The 22824-nt window shown below is 43.8% G+C and overlaps 1 protein-coding gene across 2 annotated transcripts in view; it reads right to left on the bottom strand.

Annotated features, from left to right (window-relative positions):
* Positions 1–22824, bottom strand: part of plcl5 (phospholipase C like 5) — a 229225-nt gene that overhangs the window by 70997 nt on the left and 135404 nt on the right. For both annotated transcript variants that reach the window (XM_060901979.1, XM_060901980.1), the window contains exon 2: positions 448–2937. In XM_060901979.1, coding sequence (XP_060757962.1) covers positions 448–2937 — 2490 coding nt within the window. The remainder of the gene's footprint in view (positions 1–447; positions 2938–22824) is intronic.

Here is a 22824-nt window from a genome sequence, read left to right as displayed (position 1 = left end):
CCTTCCACGTTGACACATAAATCACGTCTTTCTACACATGTGAATCTGTCACTGACATAAACAGCGACTCCGCCTTTAGTCAACTTCTGGCGATTTGTTACAAACAAGTTGTAGCCTGGGATATTGTACCGCTGATAATTTTCATTCATCAGAAACGTCTCTCAAAGTAGCACAAAGTCAACTTCTATACCAAAGCTACTCAAACGATCAAGTATACATTTCAGCTGATCAAATGTTCAGCTTGCAAAGTTTCTTATCCAATATGGTTAGCTGGCATCACTGCAGGCTAATAAAATTATCTATGACATTTGAAAAGGAGAATTTTCTTCAACCAGACAGTCATAAGGTAATGTACAGAACTGTATGGTGCTTTATAGCCACTCTTTTCTTTTCTTGCAGCCTACAATTTTATTTACCTCTAACAAATAAACTTTGCATAAGCCTTACCTGCACATTTTCCCGCAAATCTGTTGCCTCCCGAAGTGGTTGCGTGGAAGCCCTGAAGAGTTCATCTATCACTTTGATCCCAGTGGTCTTGGTTGAAGTGTACTCCCTTGCCTTGCGACCCTTCCTCACAGAAAGACCCCTCTTGTGAGCTTTGCCTCCACCACGCCTGTTCGTAATGGCCACGTGAACAAATAATGTGGTATTGGGCAAAAACTCTCCGGTAAGTGACTGCAGCGGTACATGACGATATCCAGGCAGTAGACACTCAAAGGGTATGGTGTACTGTCCAATGAACTCATCCCCAATATAATCATCATCAAGAACTACAAAACGCAAAACTGCTAGTTCAGGGAGATTGATCTGGAACTCAAAGCTCTCATCAAAAATGGGATTGTCGCCATTCTGTGATACAGTCTTTGTGCGCTGTTCAGCACAATCAGCAGGGATCCCGTGGATCTCAACATATATGTATGGCTCAACCACATCACCCTTTGCTGCTGAGCCTCGAGGTTTTGGCAGGTTTTGGCCACTGATCACCTTGATATGGAGGAGCTGGGCAGATACGCCAGGTAAAGAGTCACGAGCATTGGCACTGAAGTACGAGACCTCCTCGCGCATTATCGCAGGGCGTAGCACATAACCACAGTTGCCATTTTGCCTAAACCAACCCAAATTGAGGTCCATCATCAGGCCTGGCGTTTGGTAATTCATAGCCACGATCTGACAACCACATTTCCAGAAGTCCTGTGGGTTCATATTGCTGGCATCAATGCGCATGGGAGTTGGGTATACCCGTGATAGAAATCGCTTATTATAACTGACAAAGTCCTCGGGGTATTCATTAGCAAAGCGATTAGCATCCACCTCGTTGAAAGAGCACATCTCCCAGTGCTTCTGTTCCCTCTTGGAGGACTCAAAATCTCTAAATTGGACAGATTTGCAAAGAGTGACGAGATCTGACAATTTTTTACAAAGTTGCAGCTTCTTGCAACCAAAACCATTGAGATGGTCCTTCTCGTCTGCTCCCACCATGCGCCGTGACATCTCAAGCCCCTCATCCTCATCAGTCACCTCCCCTTCAGAATCCTGTATGTCAGGTGGAAGGCATTTCCCTTTCAGAAGTATCTTGCCCTTTAGTTTTTCTGGCGAGGGCAGATAGTTTTCCTCAGGACTTGGAGGTTCTGTGTGGAGTTTGTCCCCCAAGATCTTCTTCATGTGCTGGGCCATGACCCTCTGCTGTGGGACACTGCAATGTGTCACTAGGCACAGAATAAGAGGGTACTCTGAGCTCTCAAAGGCATACTGGTTAATGACATCCAGGACTTTTGAGAAGGCCAACTGGGAGGCCACAGAGCTGCCTACGTAGACTACAGGCTCACAGTCAGGGCCATCCCACACCACTACCTCTATGCTGCGGCAGCCCATGCGTAGAGCACGGACATAGCTGCTAATGTCTGAGGAACCCCAGTAATGGTCCTCCAGCAAGGAGGCATTGTGCGAGGAGTTGATGTAGTAATGAGACAGGGGTTGTGTCATGTCCTGACAAACGCTTTTGTGCTGTGGGTCAAAAATGTGGCACTCAGATGACAAGAGGTAATGTGTAAAACCATCAATAGATAGGTAACCGTGATCACGACCTTCTGCTGATGGCTCATATTTTCTCACAATCTTACGGCACATATCTTCTGTCACCCCCTCTACTCCCTGCTCAACTTCCACAAACAACATTAAGTCCTTAGAATCCAGGTACTCCTTGTTGCTAGAGAACTGCACAAGCAGGAAAAATATCTCAGGTCTTGTGCACAATTCACAATATGCCTCGACAAACAAGTCGAGGTCAATGGCCTCGCCATAGCATTCTTTGGCTTTCTGAAGTTCTTTAAACTTCAGCTCAATCCGTGACTCCCTCATGCCTGGATTAAGCCCCTTGATTATCTGTGTGGCACGGAACAGATCAATGTGACCCTGCCTCTTGACATCAGCCAACTCGAACACTGAGCCAATCCAGGATGTTCTTAAGCTCGGCTGAGTGGCTTCAACCACTCCAACCATGTGCCGTCCATAAGAGACCAAATAGCGTAGTCCCATCACCCAGGTGCTGACCACATCTGCTGTGCTTGCCACTAAATCCAAAGACTCGTAGTTATCTCCATAAATGATTGAGAAAGCACACTCATCTGGAAACTGATCTGAGAGACCGTTGCTGCGTAGGACAGGGGTCTTCTTCCCTAACCGCACCTCTTTGATACTTTTGATCTCCAACTTAGCCTTTTCAGAATCCTTTTTTGAAGGTTCCCAGCGGAGCCAGTGCAAATCTGGATCAAGTAGGAAGTACCGGTTGTACATGCGTGAGTTGGAGCGAACCTTTTTCATCTCGCATCCCTCCAACATGAAGGCCATGCAGGCAGCTGTGCTGTTCATCTTGCGGTCGCTTGGCATGGAGCTGAATGACACCGTCTTTTTCCTCACCTGCCGCTGCTTGGAGTTGTTCTGCAAAAAGAGCGAAACAAGGGACGTCATTATACCTAGAACGAGTGAAAATTTAGACACAATACCAAAGGCACTATACGCTTACTGGCAACTTTATTAGGTACACCCACACACCTACGGTTTTATGCAGTTATCTAATCAGCCAATCCCTTGACACATGTCTGTGAAGGTTCTCAGTCATTGTAAACCTTAGGTGCTAAAGAAGGCAACTGGACTTGCTTGAAATTCTTGAAGATGTTTCACCTCTCATCCGAAAGGCTAAAGAAGCCACCTTTGTCAACCTGGAATGACCATCACTGAACAGAGGAGGTGGTCCGAGATGCCACTTATCAGCCACCTACAATGCAGTCCTTGGCACACTTCCCAGAAAACTGAATACACATCCACACCAAGACTCAGCTGACTTCAATGACTCACATGATGGCAGAGAGAGTGAACGACCCACAGATTACCCTAACGACCCTCTAGGCTGCCAACACCATTCGCACCTGGCCTGTAGTGACCCTAACAACCTACAGGATGACCGAGAGGGGTCAACAACCCATGTGACCTCAACGGCTCTCCTTAGGGTTGCTTTTGGTCCACTACAGGATGAATACCTGGAACTCCCCACTAGTCAGACAGAACTGAAGAAGCCTTTCGGATGAGAGGTGAAACGTCTTCAAGGATTTCAAGCAAGTCTGGTTGCCTTCTTTAGCACCTATGGTTTACAATCCCTTGACAGCAGCACACTGCATAAAATCATGCAGATACAGATCAAGAGCTTCAGTTAATGTTTAGTTAAAACATCAGAATGGGAAAAATTGTGATCTCAAAGCATGACTTTCTTTCACTGTGGCAGGGGTGTTGGTTTGAGCCAGAAGGGCTGTTTTGAGTATTTCAGAAACTACTGATCTCCTGGGGTTTTCACACACAACAGTCTCTAAAGTTTACACAGAATGGTGCGAAAAACAAAAAACATTTAGTGAGCGACAGTTCTGTGGGTGGAAACAAATGTCTTGTTGATAAGAGAGGTCAGAGGAAAATGGCCAGATTGGTTTGAGATTTTTTGCCAGGAAGGATATAGTAACTCATAGCAACTCTTTACAACCGTGGTGAGCAGAAAAGCATCTCCGCATGCAACATCAGAAGAGCACATTGGGTTCCACTCCTGCCAGCCAAGAACAGGAATCTTAGCATCAACAACAAGTTTCTATAGATAGTTTTCACATGACGTCACAGAGTCGGGCATTCCCTGGTGGCGGCCATCTTGGAGGGCCAGCTTACCGTACGGGTCACTGAGCACACATTGTAGCGCGCGAGTTACATTCATTTATATATTATTTACATTTATAGTTACATTACTACTATTTAAAGCTAGCAATGGTGCACACCTGTTGTATTCACGGCTGTCGTAATAGGTCAGATGATGAAGTCAAGCGGAGCTTTTATGGAATTCCCACTGTACGGGAGCACAAAGGCAGCAAACAAACTCAGCATACAAAGGAGAAATCTATGGCTTGCGAGAATCAACCGCAAGGATTATCAGCCTTCCAAACACAGCAAAGTCTGCTCCGATCATTTTACAGTATAAGTGGTAAGTTGTTTAAATAAACAATCAATTGTGTTTAAGTTTGTTTTTGGAAACCAAAACATCATGTGAACACTCTCTGGAGAATGCCTAACTGGAACCGCTGAGTGTACGTTTACATTGTAATGTACGGTACACTTAATATCGCTCGTTTGTCACGTTTCTATTTGTCACTTCACTCACGCAAGGGTCATTTTTGAAAAACATTTTAGGTCTATTCTGTATGATTTGATTTGTGTTTGGGATGCAAACAGCGCGCCTTTTGGCGGATGCCACCTGAATCGCGCAGATCCGATCTTTTTTTTTAGGGGGGGCGTTGGAGTGTCTGATTATAATTTCAAAGTAAATTCTGTATTAAAATTACTAAATAAGCAAATCTGTTACAGTCCATGAAACAGGAAGTATAAGGATGAGAAAAAAACAGTTTAAATCGGGAAGCTGCGCACATTTGTGCAGCCTGAGTGGTGTGCAGGACTGCGCAAATGTGCGCAGCTTCCCAATTTAAACTGTTTTTTTTTTTGTTCTGCGCGATTCAGGCGGCATCCGCCAAAAGGCGCGCTGTGAATATATAAAGTTGTATATATCAGACAGCCTTTAAAGTTTGATGAAGTCAGTTTCAGGCTTTGGAGCAGGCTTTGGCAGTTTCAGGCTTTGGCAGCCCTGCATAGTCACTTGAAAATGCATCTTTGTCCACTTCGTAGGGGTCAATTCCCCCAATCAAGGCCAGTTTGGCTGCATACCGTTGTTGTGAGATGTCGTCTAATGTATCTATATACTTCTGTTTGCTTGATTTTGCCGACATTGATCTTTATTTTAGAAAACTGACTATATAACTTCATAAATTTGTCCGAGATAACGTAGTGGCGATGGTCCGTTTTGTTTGCCCCCCAGGATGGCGGCTGGGGGGCGTTCCCCGGAGTGCCGTGACGTCAGTGAAAACTATCTATTGAGTGTATATTGCCTGCTCATGCAAGGAAGACTTTTTTGTTGGGTCCCAGAGGATTGCACTGCACACCTCTAGTACACAGATTAAAACATTCTCGCTTGAAATAATATGGCCGAAAAGTATACAGAAAAGAATGACTGAATATTTAGGTCAAACCTTAACAAAACTGATACAGTTCAGCAGCAGGAACAATCAAGAGAAAGGAAATGCATGCCAGAAGGGATGTGAACTGAGTTCCGCTAACAGCATCAGCGTGGGTTTGGGTCTGTGTCCATCAGTTTGATGGAGAGTGAAAGGAAAGAGCTGCACAGGATGCTGCAGAGAAAGTTCTCTCTCTCTCTCTTTCACACACACGCGCACGCACAAGTGAAAACACATTGATCTACAACTCTGTACAGAACAACCCCATGCCACAAGCTGTTTACATCTCTGGGGTGTGAGAATGCTATGATATAAGCATCTTCAGTGAATATCACAATAAGCAATCTAATCCGTCTCGCTCTATTTAAAACCTGTGCTCCTTAATTTTAAAGTACAATAAAAATCTCAATATAAAAAAAAACAATCTTCTGCTTTTCCAGGCCCATATGTGGGTTTTTTGATATTCACCGCTAGTACTGAATATTCCCCCATTAGCATTGTGTGTGTGTGTGTGTTCATACATTTTTCTCTCTGATTTGGTGCTTTTTGATGAAAAGCTTTGAGGTGTAAAACACCTGATTACGTCTCTGCTTTTATTTATGACTAAAACATCTCTCCATTTTGCTCTCTCTCTCCCTCTCTCGCTCCCTTTCTCACTATATATCCATCTCTCTCTTCTCTCTCTTTTTTTCTGGCAGATGGGGTTAAAGAGCTTCCTCTGGCCTGTGTATCCATAATGACCTCAAGGGCAAGAGAACAGAGGGAAGACAGATGACGGGAGGCATGTTCTTTGGCATTGAACACAAACACGTGTGCGCGCACGCACACACACACACACACACACACACACACACACACACACACACACACACACACACACAGTATGACAGTTGGTGAAAAAGTCAGCCTGGATTTCACACATTGTAGTGCTGCATTTTTGACCCTGTGTAGCTCAACATTAAAAACATCTCACACACACACACACACACACACACACGCAAAACTGTTCCATGTGTGCTTTCTCACTGCACAGTCAAAAACGAACCCCCAAACAGGAACGTAACTAGAGGTTCTTGTTCTAGTTCATTCCTCACAAGCTTAAGCGTTGACTGGAGCAATGACAGCCATGACAGTGAAGGAGGCAGATTCCTCAATACAGCAAGAAACAAAGTCATTTTTGAGTTCAACATGGCCGTGTTCATGTCACCGTGAAACGTATTCATTTAGCTAACCGGTGTATAACGCCTGAGACAAATTTTTTCATGAAAAGACTCACTGACGGAGGTTTTTGTTGAAAGAAGTCCTCAAAAATAACAAAGAGAAATGATGATGCTTCAGTCCATTATTAATCTATATAACAAGCGGCAAAGTTTGTTTGTTTGTCTTGAGCTAACGTCGCCACCAAATTTGGCAAGTAGGTCCGGGGATGACCCAGAATTTTGCAGATATAAACAAAATTCATGTACGGGCCCCAGGGAGGTCTGTGGGGGGCATAACATCCACTCAGACCCTCCCTCAATGCCTTTCATGTAACATTTATCAACCCAAACTCTCAACAGATCTTCACTAAACTTGGCACATACAGTAGGTATAGGAGGTAGCCACAATTTGGCAGAACTCAGAAATTCCATATTTGGGCCCTAGGGGGTCCCTAGTGGGCCCCTGGGTGGTGGATGTTTGGATTTTTGTTTGTCTTGGGTTAACATCACCATTTCTCGATGGATCTTCACCAAATTTGACATGGAAGTCTGGGGACAACCCAGAATTTTGCAAAACCTGAGCAACGCCCGGGTAACCTGCTAGTTAATTATAAATGTGATGATGTGAAAATGACATTGTAAGAACTTAATGTGTTCACAAAATACAGAACTAGACAGAGACTGTGGCTAAAGTCACAGTAATTTGCGCTAGCTGTTACAAACCGGGACGTCTGATCACTGTACCCTACAGATCCGGAATGGTAAGAGATAGAGAAGAAAAGTTGCACCTTGCCGCCCTGGCCAAAAAAACCCCCCAAAAAACCTGATTGAAAAAAAATCTTCAAAATTGACAGAGTTAAAATCCCGTTTTTCATGGATCATTCCAGATCAATGATCCAGATCAGCACCAAAAGTCAGAGCAACTTAATACAGCCCAGAGGTGTTTTTCATGTAAAATTTGGTGATGATTGGTTGAAAACTGAGGGAGAAATAGCATCCTAAAAACATTAGGATCTCATCTCATTATCTCTAGCCGCTTTATCCTTCTACAGGGTCACAGGCAAGCTGGAGCCTATCCCAGCTGACTACGGGCGAAAGGCGGGGTACACCCTGGACAAGTCGCCAGGTCATCACAGGGCTGACACATAGACACAGACAACCATTCACACTCACATTCACACCCACGCTCAATTTAGAGTCACCAGTTAACCTAACCTGCATGTCTTTGGACTGTGGGGGAAACCGGAGCACCCGGAGGAAACCCACGCGGACACGGGGAGAACATGCAAACTCCGCACAGAAAGGCCCTCGCCGACCACAGGGCTTGAACCCGGACCTTCTTGCTGTGAGGCGACAGCGTTAACCACTACACCACCGTGCCGCCCTATCTTTGATTTCTGATAATAAAAACAAAAAACATCCTATTAATTTGTGTTACTGACACGAAAATAGAATGTCCAAATCTACACGGACTGTTAACACAGGGACGGATCCAGACCGATGCATGTGCATCAGTCAAAAATATATGTGAACCACTTGGCATCAGTCACGAAACATTTGTTTATTTTGCTGTTAGCCGGCTACATGGGCTATAATCAAGCTTAACCAGCAGACCAGTGGTTCAGGATCCGACCACCTGTGGTAAGCGGTAATGCTTACATGACCTAATAACCTGTATTCTCATGATGCTTTGTATAGCGTGGCCTGAAACAAAGAAGCTACTGTAGGTCAAACCAATAAAATGCTCCAGAAAGAGGTCGAAATTTGCCACAAACATCAGGCCGAGCTGCGGTTGTAGTGGGCCATGCCTAGGCTGTTTCAAAAGGTCTCGGGGCGAACCGGAGCACCCGGAGGAAACCCACGCGGACACGGGGAGAACATGCAAACTCCACACAGAAAGGCCCTCGCCGGCCCAGGGGCTCGAACCCGGACCTTCTTGCTGTGAAGCGACAGCGCTAACCACTACACCACCGTGCCGCCCAAACATTAGGATAATATATAATAATAATAATAATAATAAAGTAAAAAGATCCTGAGTGAGAGTAATGATTTGTGCCAGTGCTGCTAGTGCAAATTGATGAGTTATTGGTATCATGAGCAAAGACAGATATAAAACCATTATGAAAATATAAGGTCATTTTAGCTTCATCTCTCACCAAACTGTGACACTGTTTTGTTAAAAAAAAAGTACCAAGGCTATCCATAATTCTACAACATTCTGAAAAAGAAAGTCTTTCCGTTTCATCATTCTGTACTGGCATGAAAAGTAAACTGACTTGTTTGTACAGGTTGTAAATAAAAGCAACACAATATTACTTTCGAGAGCACATGCAGCACCTGTCAAACTATTTTCAACTCCATAAAAATCCATCCGTCTATTTTTATTATTCTTTGTTTATGCGTACACTCGCTGACTCACCAATCCAGGGTTCCTACACATTTTCCATTCCAAAATTCCATACTTTTTCCATACTCAAATTTCCAGACTTCATGATACACTTTTCATACCATATTTGTCCCACAGTACAAAAAACTAGATGTTTATTATTTAAATAAATGACTTTGAAATCCAACTGTTAATATATATGTTACATTGTGAGTATGCAAGCTAGTATGTTGCCGAATAATTGCCAGAAGCAAGCAAATAATTAAATAATATTGGCTGGCTTTGAGTGGTATATCAGATATATTCCATTCAGCTAGCCTGATATTGAACAAGTCGATGACAAGTAGCTGAATGGAATATATCCGATATACCACGAAAAAACCAGCCATTATTATTATCTCATCTCATCTCATCTCATTATCTCTAGCCGCTTTATCCTGTTCTACAGGGTCGCAGGCAAGCTGGAGCCTATCCCAGCTGACTACGGGCGAAAGGCGGGGTACACCCTGGACAAGTCGCCAGGTCATCACAGGGCTGACACAGAGACACAGACAACCATTCACATTCACACCTACGGTCAATTTAGAGTCACCAGTTAACCTAACCTGCATGTCTTTGGACTGTGGGGGAAACCGGAGCACCCGGAGGAAACCCACGCGGACACGGGGAGAACATGCAAACTCTGCACAGAAAGGCCCTCGCCGGCCACGGGGCTCGAACCCAGATCTTCTTGCTGTGAGGCGACAGCGCTATCCATTACACCACTGTGTCACCCCTATTATTATTATTATTATTATACATACACACTTGATGGAACAATTATAGATTTTACAAAAAGTTAAGAACGGGGGGTAACTTACCAATACTGAATTCTGATTCTGATTGAATGCAATTTGATGTTTTGTCAATCCAATGTACATGTACAAAGTCAAAGTTCTAACAATAAAAATGGTACAAGTCCAAAAACCCTGAGCCAACAACCCAACTTATATATAAGCTACTGTATATACAGGGTGACAGTTCAAGTTCAAAGTTACTTTTGGTTATAGTTCATTGTTACATTGCAGTTGTTCAAAACCAAAGGGTTTTGCTGAGTCAAGTCCACGAGTGAAGTCCTCTTGTAAACGTCTCCGTCGCTTGTCCTCACCTCCAAGTAGAACTTTGACAATTTCCGCTATTGCTCTCTTTTCCAGTTTTTCGATGTCCGTTGGTATGTTTTTCTCTTGTAAATATGCGTGAAGAATATCCAGGGAAGTTTTGATAGCCTTTCGAGTGTTCAGCGTGTCTTTCTCTTTAAATCTTCCGCTTTTAACAAAGCAAACCTGGCGGCCATGTTTGTTTACAAACTGTCGGTCACTCGCTAGCGCGGAAGCTTTACATCTCCGACTTGTCTCTTTTACAGTTTTTCGATGTCCGTTGGTATGTTTTTCCTCTTGTAAATATGCGTGAAGAATATATAATAAAGTTTTTCTAGCCTTTCAGGTATTCAGCGCATCTTTAGTTTCAATTTTCAGTTTATTTATTTCGTGCTTAAACCGAGCACTGGATTAGCCTCATCTTCTCTCTTTCCCAGCCGACAAAGAAATGACTGTGCGCATACGCAGCAGAAAAGTTTTGTCATTGGATCTTCGCATGAGCTCCGAAGTGTGATGTCGTGTTGTCTTGACAACGTGCAATATTATAACAATATTGCACACTCGTTCTCCATTGGGGAGAGTGGTGTAATACATGGAGGATAAGATGTAATGTGTAATATTATAACAATATTGCATGCCATCAGTAAACCCACTGGAAGGGAATACAACACGTTTTTATTCCATGGAAAAAGTGGCCCGCAGGTATAATAATTGCTGATATTATATTCTTTCATAGCACCCAAAATTTCTAGTGGCACCCCTGTGGCAAGGTCCTGTACTTCATACACATGAATTAAAACCAAACCCAGACAAGTTCAATGCATAGCATTTTATTCAAGCTGCAATGCTAAAATAACGTAGTGTTGTTCTGTTTTTGCCATGTAAATTTAAAAAACTAAACTGCTATCTTCTACCCGTAACAGTAACAGGAGGGATGCTAATTATTTTTAAGGTCAACGCTCACTGATTCTGCTACGTGTGTCCTCAGGTCGGACGTCCTGAACATCTTAAATGTAAAACTCAGCATGAGGAGTTCACTGCCAGCAACCATTACATTCGTGGCATTAAGCCCTGGATAAGAGTGACATACAACATACCCAGGGCAGCCTGGGGAGCAGTTGGGGTTAGGTGTCTTGCTCAAGGGCACTTCAGCCATTCCAGCAACCTTTCGGTCTCAAAGCTGTTTCTCTAACCATTAGGCCATGGCTTCCCAACACAAACAGATCGTTTAATACTCATCTCATTATCTGTAGCCGCTTTATCCTTCTACAGGGTCGCAGGCAAGCTGGAGCCTATCCCAGCTGACTACAGGCGAAAGGCGGGGTACACCCTGGACAAGTCGCCAGGTCATCACAGGGCCGACACATAGACACAGACAACCATTCACACTCACATTCACACCTACGGTCAATTTAGAGCCACCAGTTAACCTAACCTGCATGTCTTTGGACTGTGGGGGAAACCGGAGCACCCGGAGGAAACCCACGCGGACACGGCGAGAACATGCAAACTCCGCACAGAAAGGCCCTCGCCGGCCACGGGGCTCGAACCCGGACCTTCTTGCTGTGAGGTGACAGCGCTAACCACTACACCACCGTGCCGCCCTCATTTAATACTAAGTACTTAATTCAGTAGCTGTGCTGAAATGTAGTGGCACTCAGCTTTAAAAAAAAAAAAAAAATGGTATAGCATTGGTGAGCATAAACTAGAGAAAGTATAAGACTTGTGATCAATGGTTTAAAGTTGTCATTGCATCGTTTTTTCATTAATTGTGCGGTGGTCTCTAGTATGAACGACTGCCCTGTGAGCCGGTTTTGGTGAAAAAAAATGCTGTGGTTCTCCTGTTTCAGGCTGTTCTAGTTTGGTGGAGGAGTGGGTCGCGAGAGAACGACAGGATTTCAGCTCTTACTCATGAATATTCATGACATGTAAACATCTCGCTTCTGATTGGCTAACAGCACTGTGACTCTCCCTCCAGTGGGTTATGGGCGAGGCCATGACTACTAATTTTCGAAGTGACGCAAGTTCGTAGGGCTTTTTGTGATTCGCTCGTTTTTCTGTCTATTTTCTTTCATAGGCTAATACAGGGAATGGGGGTAGAAGAACATTTTCATGTGCAGCATGCATATGCAACTCGGAGTGACCTGTGGTATTTCAAAAAGAGCAAGTATCAAACGGTTTGTCGTGGAATGACACCTTTAAAACAAAAAAGACGTCTGGTGCCAAAAGGGCAGTGGGAAATGGATATTAGTGCTTGAGTACAACATTTTCAGCTTGTTTGGCTGATCATGATGCTTCCAGTGGAAGTCACATCTCCAAAGGAACCAATTAGGTTCACGCCCATAAAATGCTTTGATGCTCCTACAAGCTCTACCAGAATATCCGTGTGTGTGTGCGAGAGAGAGCGCTCTGTATATCCGGCGTGATTCCTCTTTAAGTGTGTTGCCCTACAACACTGCAGTCAAGGTTACTCTAATGTGGAAGTGGGTGCCGGTATCCAGGGAACAGTATAGAACTCGTCCATCCCATAATATACCTGCTTTAGCAGCCTCACACTTCACAGCCTTCTATCCCTCGCTCTCTTTCATGCTGTGTGCTGCATTCATACGCTCAAGTCTCCCTCGCGTTCTCTCCAAAAGAGAGGATTTTTTTTTTTTTTTAATCCTGTCAGTCTATGAATACCTTGGTTTTGGCTCCATAAACGGAGAGGCAGCTTGGTGCCTGACAGGAACGTTGGTTATTATACTAGGACTGGGTGATATTTTGCAAAAAAAAAAAAAAGGGACATGAGACATGACACCTTTTATGATATTTAGTACTAGGTAGTGGGTGGCACGGTGGTGTAGTGGTTAGCGCTGTCGCCTCACAGCAAGAAGGTCCGGGTTCGAGCCCCGTGGCCGGCGAGGGCCTTTCTGTGTGGAGTTTGCATGTTCTCCCCGTGTCCGCGTGGGTTTCCTCCGGGTGCTCCGGTTTCCCCCACAGTCCAAAGACATGCAGGTTAGGGTAACTGGTGACTCTAAATTGAGCGTAGGTGTGAATGTGAGTGTGAATGGTTGTCTGTGTCTATGTGTCAGCCCTGTGATGACCTGGCGACTTGTCCAGGGTGTACCCCGCCTTTCGCCCGTAGTCAGCTGGGATAGGCTCCAGCTTGCCTGCGACCCTGTAGAACAGGATAAAGCGGCTAGAGATAATGAGATGAGATGAGATGAGTACTAGGTAGTGTTGTCGAACTGAAGACTGGTCTCTCGACCACTTTGAAGGTCTCAGAATCGACCACGTTTTTACTCGGTCTTGTCTCGGTTTCACACATAGAGGACTCGAGATTTTATTTCAAGATTGGTCAAGACCACAACTGTGGGGATTTCATAAAATTGCCTGTGCATTGTCAGATTTATTTGTTAACATCGTTACTGTGACTGGATGTAAAATTTCCTGCTTCAAATGCGACCAATACCGTGACTCATTGCTCATTTGAAATTTTTCTTCCTGTTAATATGGAATCAATTTTGTGCCAAAATGTTCATACAATACTTTTGAAATATCAAACAAAAACGACAAATCAAAATACCAAAAAAAAAAAAAGTCAATTTTTTTAGACTGGCAAACAAATTATTCGTGTAATCGTGCAAAATATCAGTCTATTACTCTTCAGAAACCTTTTATTTTTGTTCCGCGTCTTTCTCGGTTTTGTTTGACGTAATTTATTTTGGTTGCGATTCCAGCTTTCTCGTTTGCGCTCCCTGACTTTTTGCTTGCAGTTTTGGCACAAACTTCACGTGTGGGTGGGCTGTCCAGGAATGCATTCCCATTGGCTAACTTGTGTTTGACTGACAGCTACGCTCAGCCATTCCCCCGGAGGCTGTTGCGGCCATTTCCTACTCGGATTTTGTACTACTGCAACACATACAACACATTTGTCCCGTACTTACACTTTGTTGAATTAATTCAATATCATAGTCGCCACTGAAGTCCACTCGATCCTTGTTTACCGTCAATGGATCGGTCACTCGTCAAACAGTCCGCCAGAATCCGAGTAGGAAATGGCTGAGCGTAGCTGTCAGTCAAATACAAGTTAGCCAATGGGAATGCATTCCTGGACAGCCCACCCACACGGGAAGTTTGTGCCAAAACTGCAAGCAAAAAGTCAGAGAGCGCAAACGGGAAAGCTGGAATCGCAACCAAAATAAATTACGTCAAACAAAACTGAGAAAGACGCGGAACAAAAATAAAAGGTTTCTGAAGAGTAATAGACTGCTATTTTGCACGATTACACGAATAATTTGTTTGCCAGTCTAAAAAAATTGCCTTTTTTTTTTGTATTTTGATTTGTCGTTTTTGTTTGATATTTCAAAAGTATTGCATGAACATTCATTCATTCATTCATTCATTATCTCTAGCCGCTTTATCCTGTTCTACAGGGTCGCAGGCAAGCTGGAGCCTATCCCAGCTGACTACGGGCGAAAGGCGGGGTACACCCTGGACAAGTCGCCAGGTCATCACAGGGCTGACACATAGACACAGACAACCATTCATACTCACACCTACGGTCAATTTAGAGTCACCAGTTAACCTAACCTGCATGTCTTTGGACTGTGGGGGAAACCGGAGCACCCGGAGGAAACCCACGCGGACACGGGGAGAACATGCAAACTCCGCACAGAAAGGCCCTCGCCGGCCACGGGGCTCGAACCCAGGACCTTCTTGCTGTGAGGCGACAGCGCTAACCACTACACCACCGTGCCGCCCTGCATGAACATTTTGGCACAAAATTGATTCCATAGTTAACGGCCATCCGCCCTCCCCCCATCCACTTCACACCTACTGATCTGGTCCTGGTCTTGACTCGGTTTCGCTCTGCTTCGGTCCTGGTCTTGACTTGATCTCAACCTCTCAAAGTCTTGGTCTCAGGTGAGGTGGTCTTGACTACAACACTAGTACTGTACTAGGAACCCAGTAATCGATCTAAAGATCCTGGAGCCGTGAGTGCAACACTAGACACTGTACCACTGCGCTGTGCTTTTCAAATATCACAAGGATAAATGATATAAATCAGGCACAGGATGAAAAATTGAACCTTTTCTGGAGAGAAATCAGCTTTTAATACCCAATCAAGGTGACTGACCTTGAACAGAGGACACCCATGATACGGTTACAAAAAGCATACTGTGACAATTTTTCTTCAGTATCATATACTCACATCACCTCGCTGAGCCCTGTCTGCTTCAATGGCAAGGTTTTGAATGTAAATGATTTCCAGATGTTTTAGGCTTCTTTATGCTCCTCCAAGTGGATCATAAGGCAGATTTTAGTCCTAACAAATTTGACATGAGCCAGTTGTTGCTATTGGCAAAACCACTGCTGTGGCAGATGCATTAACATGAATTCGTAGTTGTATTGAAAAGCCACCCACTGAGATCTCGGTCCCTGGATTCAACAGAGATGAAGCAGATTTAAGTCGAAGCTATGAAGGTGAAAAAACAATATTTACACTCTAAAGGAAATAAATCAGCTTTTCGGTGAGCACTTGAATACTGAAGCATAAACACCTACCGTTCTTCCTCGGAGTGAGTTTGTTGATTTGGTCCAAACCTCATATGGAGTTACGGCTCTATCCAGTGGTGTCTAGTAACGAAGTAGAAACTGTTATAGTAGAAATATCCATCCATCCATTATCTGTAGCCGCTTATCCTGTTCTACAGGGTCGCAGGCAAGCTGGAGCCTATCCCAGCTGACTACGGGCAAGAGTACGGGGTACACCCTGGACAAGTCGCCAGGTCATCACAGGGCTGACACATAGACACAGACAACCATTCACACTCACATTCACACCTACGGTCAATTTAGAGTCACCAGTTAACCTAACCTGCATGTCTTTGGACTGTGGGGGAAACCGGAGCACCCGGAGGAAACCCACGCGGACACGGGGAGAACATACAAACTCCGCACAGAAAGGCCCTCGCCAGCCACTGGGCTCGAACCCGGACCTTCTTGCTGTGAGGCGACAGCGCTAACCACTACACCACCATGCCACCCTATAGTAGAAATAATTTGTTATTATATTTTGGGGATATTTCTACTTTAATAATGCATAAATATCTGTCAAATTTAAACTTTTATTTCATTTCAATGTGAAGAAGTTGTCTTGCTACGTTCACCTAAAAGCAGGCTTGTAGTACTCAAATCCAGGACTCGTGCCCTAATTTTAAGGACTCGTGACTTGACTTGGACTTGAGCACTGATGACTCGGACTCGTGCATTAACTGCATTCGGACTTGTAAATTGAAGACAAGGACTCGGATTTTTCTTTTTTTTTTTTTAACATGCCATAATAATTTGGCATAAGATATTTATATCTACATTAATTTTTATACTAATTTTGTGCAAGAGAATGCACATTCACCTGTTCATATGTCATGTTCAGGAACAAACTAACGTTAATGGCGCTAAAATGCCTGGAGAGAAGCCCCTAGGATTGTCCGCTTTGCTTATGAGCAATTCCAGCGTTATGGACGTGACACTTGAACTCAAAATGGCAACAAATGACCCAGTGCATGTTTTATTGTCTCCCAGTATTTAAACAGGTGTTGCATATTTTAAGGCTGTACCATACTGGAGAAGTGATAGAACAAGAACAATTCCCATAGTACATCTAGGGCATGCCAGAAAATGCCAATAAAAGATGCGTTATGGATGTGACAGAAAAAGTATCACTTTTCTTGGGTGACTGTACATTTTTATCAAACTCTGTGAAATTGTAAACCTAATGTCGAAATGGAGATATCCATTTGATAGAGGGGTCCAAGGTGAATATTAAAAAAATCTTTGTTTAAAATATTTTGTATTTCATGCAGAGTTTCGGAAGGAAAAGTCAGCGTTATGGATGTGACGAAATTCCGTTATGGATGTGACGCGTCTGAAATAGACATGGCATATGTTTAGAAAATCAGCAATTTAACCACCATAACCCTTTGAAAAACTCTCTAAATATCAGATAACACTATCAAAGTTCTTAAATAATATTTAGAATGGCTATTGTTTTGCTGTTTTGTGGATTTTAGCATACATTTCTGTGGCTTGTGGCAATAATATAGAATTGTACATGATCAAAGTTGATTTTAGCTTGGGGTTTACATTATAAGAAAGAAAGACTGACAGTGACATATTAGGTTGGTTACAAATTGGTTCAACTTATTCACATCTGTAAAATACAGGCCTAGGTGAGATCTCTGGGAGTGGTTTTGATGTATTACATGTTGCTTTATTTTTGCATGGTGAGGTTGACATTTACATGGAATTGCCCTTATACAGACTTCTCGTGCAGTGGGAAAAAAAATGCATTGCTATGTGTTCCATATGTAGAAGAACTATCGAGGAGACGACGGGGACGACCTCGAACTTCAATCGTCATTTGGCAAGACTCCACCCAGAGAAGGAAGTGACGCTATGTTCATTGCTCTGTTGATAGCGGGGCTTGCTTGCTGAGGGATGAACTAGCTAGTGTGAACCTTCGCTCATGTTATTTGCTCTGTTGATAGTGGGCGGGGCTTGCTGAGCAATGAACAAGCTTTTTATCTGTAGCCTATTAATTAAAATGGGGCAGTCGAGCAGGAACATTAGTCCAACACAGCAGCAGAGACGCTTTCACATAAAGGCAGCAACAGCCACCATCAAATGGTGCGGTTGGAGTCTTGTTCTCGGACTCGAAATTTTCTTTAATGACTCGGACTTGAACACTGGGCACTCGAGACTGGACTCAGGGTTTAGTGACTCGACTACAACGCTGCCTAAAAGGCCAACTTATCTGCCTGAGGAATGAGGGAAAAGCGCTAGCAGTGTTCTGTGCTCGCAGAAGTGAAGTACTCTCATGTATGACAGTTTCTTTGCACTTTGCGTCTCTGCTTAATGTTCACACATAGGCCTGGGCGATAACACAATAGCGATATGTATCGTCGACAAACACTTGATCTGACTTTCCTTTTTATTTCATTTAAGATTTCCTTTTTTGACAAGGAAAAGAATTACAGTTTGCTTTTAAATTTTGTATCTTTGATTTCATCCCATCTCATCATCTCTAGCCGCTTTATCCTGTTCTACAGGGTCGCAGGCAAGCTGGAGCCTATCCCAGCTGACTACGGGCGAAAGGCGGGGTACACCCTGGACAGGTCATCACAGGGCTGACACATATGCCCCTTTTCCACCAAAGCAGTTCCAGGGCTGGTTCGGGGCCAGTGCTTAGTTTGGAACTGGGTTTTCTGTTTCCACTGACAAAGAACTGGCTCTGGGGCCAGAAAAACCGGTTCCAGGCTAGCACAGCTCTCTGCTGGGCCAGAGGAAAGAACCGCTTACGTCAGCGGGGGGGGTGGAGTTGTTAAGACCAACAACAATAACAAGACCGCGAAATATCACCATTTTTAAGTGACGAGAAGCCACAGCTGTACAAACGCGAAGTCATGCATTATTATTATTGTTGTTGTTGCTGCTGCTGCTTCTTCCGTGTTGTTTTTGCTTCGACATTCGCGCCAAGGTTTATGCAAACGTAGCGACGTAACTGACGTATACAACGATGTATCTGACGTATACAATGACGTAATGACGTGGCTTCCCTTAGCACCGCGAGCTATGGAAAAGCAAACTGGTTCTCAGCTGGCTCGCAAGTTGAACGGAGTTGTGAACCAGCACCGGCCCCGAACCAGCCCTGGAACTGATTTGGTGGAAAAGGGGTACTAGACACAGACAACCATTCACACTCACACCTACAGTCAATTTAGAGTCACCAGTTAACCTAACCTGCATGTCTTTGGACTGTGGGGGAAACCGGAGCACCCGGAGGAAACCCACGCGGACACGGGGAGAACATGCAAACTCCGCACAGAAAGGCCCTCGCCGGCCACGGGGCTCGAACCCGGACCTTCTTGCTGTGAGGCAACAGCGCTAACCACTACACCACCGTGCCGCCCTATCTTTGATTTCTGATAATAAAAACAAAAACGTCCTATTAATTTGTGATACTGACACGAAAATAGAATGTCCAAATCTACACGGACTGTTAACACAGGGACGGATCCAGACCGATGCATGTGCATCAGTCAAAAATATATGTGCACCACTTGGCATCAGTCACGAAACATTTGTTTATTTTGCTGTTAGCCGGCTACATGGGCTATAATCAAGCTTAACCAACAGACCAGTGGTTCAGGATCCGACCACCTGTGGTAAGCGGTGACGCTTACATGACCTAATAACCTGTATTCTCATGATGCTTTGTATAGCGTGGCCTGAAACAAAGAAGCTACTGTAGGTCAAACCAATAAAATGCTCCAGAAAGAGGTCGAAATTTGCCACAAACATCAGGCCGAGCTGCGGTCGTAGTGGGCCATGCCTAGGCTGTTTCAAAAGGTCTCGGGGCGAAGGAGGTGCCTGTTAAATTTGCCGGGGCTAGGACTTTCGCTGGTCGAGTTATGAATTTTTAAATCCAGGCCAGAGCCAGGGCTCATATTAAAGTTTTCAGTGAGCCACGTTTGCTTGGGGCTTCGGGGGCGAATAGCAGGCTGAGCCATGGTGGTAGCGGGCCGTGGCTGCCCTCTTCGGAAAGAGCTCAGCGTGTTCTACGCCCCTGTGAAAATCCATAGTGATCTGGTAAAATTAGTGAAAATATTTCTGCAAATGTGCATCTGTCAGATTCTTGGGCTGGAGCCGTCCCTGGTTAACATCCTTTTGAAATCCGTTAACTAGGCTAGAAACAAGCGCTATTAAAAAGCTGAATGTGCTGAATGAATTCAGGCACTCCATGTTGTCATGGTAACATATGACTACAGCATGAAAGCTTAGTTCATGTGGCCAATCATTCCAGCACAGTACACTTCCTTTTAGCCACAGAGTACATTATGTTCATTATTTATCTACTGCTCACAGAACATTCTCGTTCTTCATACTTAATGACTAAAATGGCCGTTCATATTCTTCAGCGGCCTGCCCAAGTATAGCCAATGTGTAGGAAACACTGCAGACGATGAGGAAATTACTGATAAAATTAAGGTGTTTAATTTCAAAATAGTTATTAATTTCAAAACGGTTATCAAATTCAACCTTTTTCCTCCTGGAAATGACTTTTAAAAAATAGGTAATTAAAAATGATCAATAATTATCGATATCGACTGAAATGAAACATTTTTATCATGATAAAATTTTCAGCTTTATCACCCAGCTCAACTCACACGTACCTTTTTTCACTCGATTCATATCAATTCGGGCTCATTGTCGATGACTATGCTCACTTAGGCCCAATGCCCGTTCCCTCCTTAGCCCTATTACTTGGCCCCACCCCTCATAGACGGGATTGGCTGATTAGAGAACTGGGAACTGCGCTCCCACATACAGTAATGTGTCCCGTGTCTTTTGGAGATCAAAAAGTAGCGGTCAGCTACTGTAGCTAGCCCTCCAAATAGCACTCGAAACACAGTGTTTTCAGATGCAGACTCCAAACGGACTGATAGAAGAAAATTCCCAGTTATCTAAATCAGCCAATCCCTTGCCAGCAGCACAATACATCAAAAATCAAGAGCTTCAGTTAGGGGTGGCACGGTTCACAAAAGTCGCAGTTCGGTACGTATTGCGGTTTGAGGTCTGCGGTTCGGTACGTATTGCGTTTTTTTTTTTTTTTTAAATCTTAAGTACTCTGTATTTGGGCATATAGCCTACTATTTACCTTAAGTAAACATAGTTTAGGATACAGCATTTAAGAGAGGTTAAAATTATAGTTACAATGAAATAATCATGCACAAACGGAGTTTGAGTTGACATAAGCACATTTTATGAACAATCTCTGATGAAAAGCCAGGTAGTATTTTGAAACAGCAAGAGGGAAGACATGGATGATTTCAACAGCTTTTTTATTTACTACAGTATTTATACAAAGTGTCAGGAGTGTTTGCTGCCATGTTGTGGCATCTAGAGGAACCAGGTGTCTTTTGTCACATACACAGTTTTCATAATTGGAAGAAATAAAAATGAGTTCTTAAAGCTTACTTTTGAACAGATGTGTGTGTTAAAACTTAAACTTTTATGTGGCGACCAACCAACCACCTATATACAAAAACCGAATCAAAAACTCTTCTAATCCCTGAGAGTGAGGATGTATTTTTTCACTTGAAATTAAAGTGCAGTGTTTTGAAACGTATGGCTGGATTTCTTATCTAATCTTAAAGTGCCACTGTATTCTTAGAACGATTTATAACAAAATACACACACAGCCAATATAAAATATTGCAATAAAACCAATCACTGCACTGTTTAAAACAAACCTCCCCTCCCCTCGCCGGAAAAAAAAAAAATCTAGTTCACCTATTATCCTGTGTCATTCTGAGATGCGCAGATAGACAGTAAAGGGAATTCGGAATTCCCTTTACTGTCTATCTGCGCATCTCAGAATGACACAGGATAATGGGCGAACTAGATTTTTTTTTTTCCGGCGCTGCGGTACGCCGGAAATCCGGCGCGGCGCCACAACGCTATCACCCCTGTTCGCGCGAAAGAGAACCACGTGGTTTCATACGGGCATTCGGCTTTTTTTTTTTTGGCGAACGTCTTAAATAGGGGTACCGCGGTTTATACGCGTATTGCACCGCAACAGGCGTATCGTACGGTTCGTTTTTTTTTCCCATAACCGTGCCAAGCCTAGCTTCAGTTAATGTTCACAATGTTTAAACATCAGAAGGGGAAAAATTGTGATCTCAAAGTGTGACTTTCTTTCACTGTGGCATGGGTGTTGGTTTGAGCCAGATGGATTGGTTTGAGGATTTCAGAAACTGCTGATCTCCTGGGGTTTTCACACACAGCATGGTGCGAAAAACAAAAACAGTGAGTTGAGTGAAGGACGGTTCTGTGGGTGGAAACAAACGCCTTGTTGATAAGAGAGGTCAGAGGAAAATGGCCAGATTGGTTCGAGATTTTTTGCCAGGAAAGATAGCAACTCGTAACAACTCTTTACAACCATGGTGAGCAGAAAAGCATCTCAGCATGCAAAAGCAGAAGACCACACTGGGTTCCACTCCTGCAGCCAAGAACAGGAATCTTAGAATCAACAACAAGTTTGTATTAAAGTAGCCAGTGAGTGTGTGGAAACATGATCCATCGGTAAATTTTGTGCACTTTTTTCCCCCGCTCCTCTGATTTTCATGCAGGGCAGGAATTTCTATCGGCATGGCTACACTGAAATCTGTCTTGTTCTGTCCTGCAAATTTGGTCAGATTTATCACTATAATAGTTGATTATGTTAGCAAGACACAGTTGAGAATGGGAATGCCTCGTCAACAGGTATTTGCTACGTGCCATTGTTGGTTACTGATATAGCGGTGTCCCATATCCAAGGTAAAGATATCAACCCCTATATCTTGTAGTTCAATTACAACGGGTCACATTATCCGTAACCGCTTATCCTGTGCAGGGTTGCGGGCAAGCTGGAGCCTATCCCAGCTGACTATAGGCGAGAGGCAGGGTACACCCTGGACAAG

This window comes from Neoarius graeffei, chromosome 20 (assembly GCF_027579695.1).
Source record: "Neoarius graeffei isolate fNeoGra1 chromosome 20, fNeoGra1.pri, whole genome shotgun sequence".
NCBI classification, from domain to species: Eukaryota; Metazoa; Chordata; class Actinopteri; order Siluriformes; family Ariidae; genus Neoarius; species Neoarius graeffei.
Note: the sequence above shows the minus strand (reverse complement) of the source record. Positions and strands in the feature narration are given on the sequence as shown.